Source organism: Callorhinchus milii, unplaced genomic scaffold, assembly GCF_018977255.1.
Source record: "Callorhinchus milii isolate IMCB2004 unplaced genomic scaffold, IMCB_Cmil_1.0 Scaffold16, whole genome shotgun sequence".
In the NCBI taxonomy this organism is placed as follows: Eukaryota; Metazoa; Chordata; class Chondrichthyes; order Chimaeriformes; family Callorhinchidae; genus Callorhinchus; species Callorhinchus milii.
Genome location: NW_024704757.1, coordinates 13,103,715 through 13,107,234, shown reverse-complemented (window position 1 = coordinate 13,107,234; position 3,520 = coordinate 13,103,715). Strand labels below are relative to the sequence as shown.

The window sequence follows — 3,520 nt, the reverse complement described above, 5'->3', positions numbered from 1 at the left end:
GTGGCTCCGTGCCAGACCACACAGTACATTTACTGAGCCATCCAGGGGTGTCCAGAGCTTTTAGTTAGGACGGCTGTTTCTGTCTGCTCTCTTGCACAGTCTATTCACTTATGTACTCTGCTTTTTACGGCGCAGATTATTTCTTTGCAAACTTCTGGGTGACTGGAAAGGTGATGCTTTAAGAACTTAGCTTTACTGGGATTTGCACAACTCTCATTTTAAGTATTAACTACAATTTTAAATGTCAATTTCTGCCTTTGTTTTTCTAGCCTCTGCCTTTTCTAGCCATGTACCATTCCTTGTTTAACAAGGTACGGATAATCTCTTCGGGTCACTCTGAACGCCCTATAAACAGAAAGTCCTGTAGCTCAGTGGTTAGAGCACTCGCTTTGCAAGTGAGAGACCTGAGTTCAATTCCAGGCAGAGGGCGAAACCTTGGGCAAGTTTCCTTACTCCACACGCCTAATAATAATCCCTCCAAAAAAAAAAACCAAAAACAATAATTAAATTGGTCATTTTCAATCTACGACTGTTTGTGGGACATTGCTGTGCGCAATTGGCTGCCGCGTTCGCCCACAAATATACAGTCAATTCACTTTACAGTGTGTTCTGTGAAGCGCTTTGGGACGTCCTCCCGACGTGAAAAGCGCTATATCAAATGCAAGGATTATTATTATTATTATTAAATGGTGTAAATACATGATCGTGTGTCCACTAAAGTTCAGTTAAAATCTTGTACTCAGTGAAGAGAGGGGAATCAAACTGATGTACAACCCCCCAATTTTGTGGCATATGTGTATGAAATGCACTGTGTGCTACTACTGTAGTTTATTCCAATGTAAAATACACAGTAAATCCTGTGAAGATAGCCTCCTGACATGAAACGCACAATGTCATATGTAAGGATTACTATTATTGTATAGTAGTTTGACGACTGATTCAACTGGTATATTAGTAAAAATGTCATATCATCAAAATACAATGATTACAATAGCTGTTTATACCAATAGGAATGGATTAGAAAAGTGCATGTACTTCCTCAATGGTATTTGAGTGCTCTGAATCAAATACACTTCAGAAATCACTCATGATCTGCATGAAAACACACAGATGTTCTTAGATTAAAGATAGAAATGACACGTTAACCCTTGTGAAATCTTTTGTCATTTCCAGCTCGGAGTTTATTAAGCATTTGAGACAATGAAGAAAGAAGATGTATAAATAATGTAGGATAAACAAAAAACTGTTCAAGTAATCTGTGTCATTATCATGTCTTTCCTGCTTCACAATTGAAAGGTTTGCGCTAAAGATTAAGAAGTTTCTTATCATTTAAATAAATAATCTTCTGCTGCCTACCAGACAAACAGCCATTGTGTTTTAGCTCGTGTGTTTTATCAGAAATTCAAGTTGTGACTAAATATACCAAATTGGTATTTTACCTAAAGGATTTCAAGTGCTTAATAAAATACATAAAGTAACCACAGCTTCATTAATGGAAAGCATTGATTATTGCAGAACTAAATTTATGCAAGTTTCTCAATTTACAATTACAATACAGTTAATAAAAAAAACATGATTTGTATAGTACAAGCAATCATTAATACTGATTACAGTCAACAATAATGTTACAACATTACTACAGCTTTACTGATTAAAGCAAAAAAACCTTGACTTTGGCAATTAAATATTAAAGTAAAATGTAAATTTAACAGCAAAAGAAGCTGCACGATTCCCTTGTTATTCTTAATTAAACTTTGACAGATTCTGTTTAATTATTAGTATTCCATAATCATTTTTTAAAAAGGAGACACCCATTGAAATAAATCACAAAATCAACGGATTAAGAACCATCACATTCACAAGTACAAACTGAAGACCATTCACCAAAATTTCTTCATATGATTGTATTTAAAAAAACTTAATTACAACATGTATTTATTTTTCAGTAACATAAAAATAACATCAACACTTGCATCGCCAGACATTTCACAGGATATGATGTGAAAAATGTGCAGCAAAATTTGTATTGATAAACAGGTGATAAATAACTAGTCTTGGGAGAAAATACAGCTAAACAATTTTTAAAAGAAAACTTGATTCAGGTGAATTCAGAAACATGTTATTATCCCAAACCTCTGAAACAATGGATGTTGAACCATGCATTTGATAAAATCCTCATAAACTACAATCGTTTTGCACAACTTTATTTGGAACGGTCATATGCTATATACATTACCCTGTAAAAGAGTGCAAAGCACAAGGACTAAAAAAAAAAACACATTTGCTGAGAAATTCTGCACTTTGCCTTATATCACCTGATAAGATTCCAACTCCAGTGACTGTCCGTTCATTTCACTTGCGATCTCTCTGGTAACTTGGAGGTCTTGTCCATTTGATTCTGAAGTCCAATTTGCCAAAAGGTCACTGAAGTCAGGGGTGCTGGTGTGGAGGATGCAGACAGACGTGGTGGGAGAGATGGGCTCTCTCCAAAAGGATGATGGAAGCCTGCGCTTGTGCATCGGGATTATGTTGGCGTATTTCCGATCGAGCTTTTGTCTTTTGCCATCCCTCCTCCTGCTCAAAATCGCCTGTTTCATGTATTTGCGTAAACCGTATTCAAACAGTTCTCCAAGGGGTCCCAGTTTCTGAATGCTTTCTCTATCGCAGAGCAATTTCAACGTCTGTGTATCTATTTCTCTGGGAGGTGTTAAGGGCACGTGGGAGTCGTCCTCTTCCAGATCTCCGTTCTGTGCAATTCTTATTAAATCTGCGTAGTACAGCTCCCTGCCTGATTTCCCAGCAGAAAATCTGTCTTCGTAAATATTGCAGGCGTCAGGATCATCTTCCTTGGCTTTTCTGCCAAAGTACTTCTGAATGTCGCTATTGATTAACTCGGTGAAATTCAGGAGCTGCAATGTCATCTCTGTGCTACTTGTCACGGTGGTGAACGGCTGGGACCTGGGGTCCCAGTGCTCACTTTCGGGGCATTTATTGATGTCCCTCTCGCCGCTCTCATCTTCTATGTCTTCCTCTTCTTCGGATGTCTCCTGAAAATCCATGTCTTGAGCACTGAGATTTAGAAAAGGAAGCTGAAAAGTAGGCACTAGTCTAAAATCTGACATGTTCTTGATCACACCTGCTGCCATGGTTTTGTTATTTCACTTCGGCTTCTTGCTTGTATCAGGCCCTGAACACAATTTGAAAACGACACACAGAACTGTAAATGCTTCACAGCGCAGGGCAGATCAGCTCATCAGTCAGGTATTAAGGGCAAAATTTAAATAGTCCGCAAGTCGAAGCCTTGTCTGAGCACAGAATAGTTGATTATCAACCAAAGTTGAATCATTAATCTGGTAATTGGTACAATAAAATAGTTACTACTGCGTTTTGATTAGAAGCATTTGCGCTACTTAAATATCAAAACATTTTACATGTATGAAAGTAATAATTTCCTACGCACTAAGCCAGGCATAAATTCCTAAATCTTTTATATGAGCTTCAATTTACACCTGCATTTTTT

At 37.4% G+C, this 3,520-nt stretch overlaps 1 protein-coding gene across 1 annotated transcript; it reads right to left on the bottom strand.

Annotated features, from left to right (window-relative positions):
- Window positions 1-2,306: 2,306 nt before the first annotated feature.
- On the bottom strand, window positions 2,307-3,146 carry LOC121850276 (protein PERCC1). The gene has a single exon (XM_042341174.1). It carries the CDS (start codon window positions 3,144-3,146, stop codon window positions 2,307-2,309), a length of 840 nt encoding a protein of 279 aa, XP_042197108.1.
- Between the last annotated feature and the right edge of the window lie 374 nt (window positions 3,147-3,520).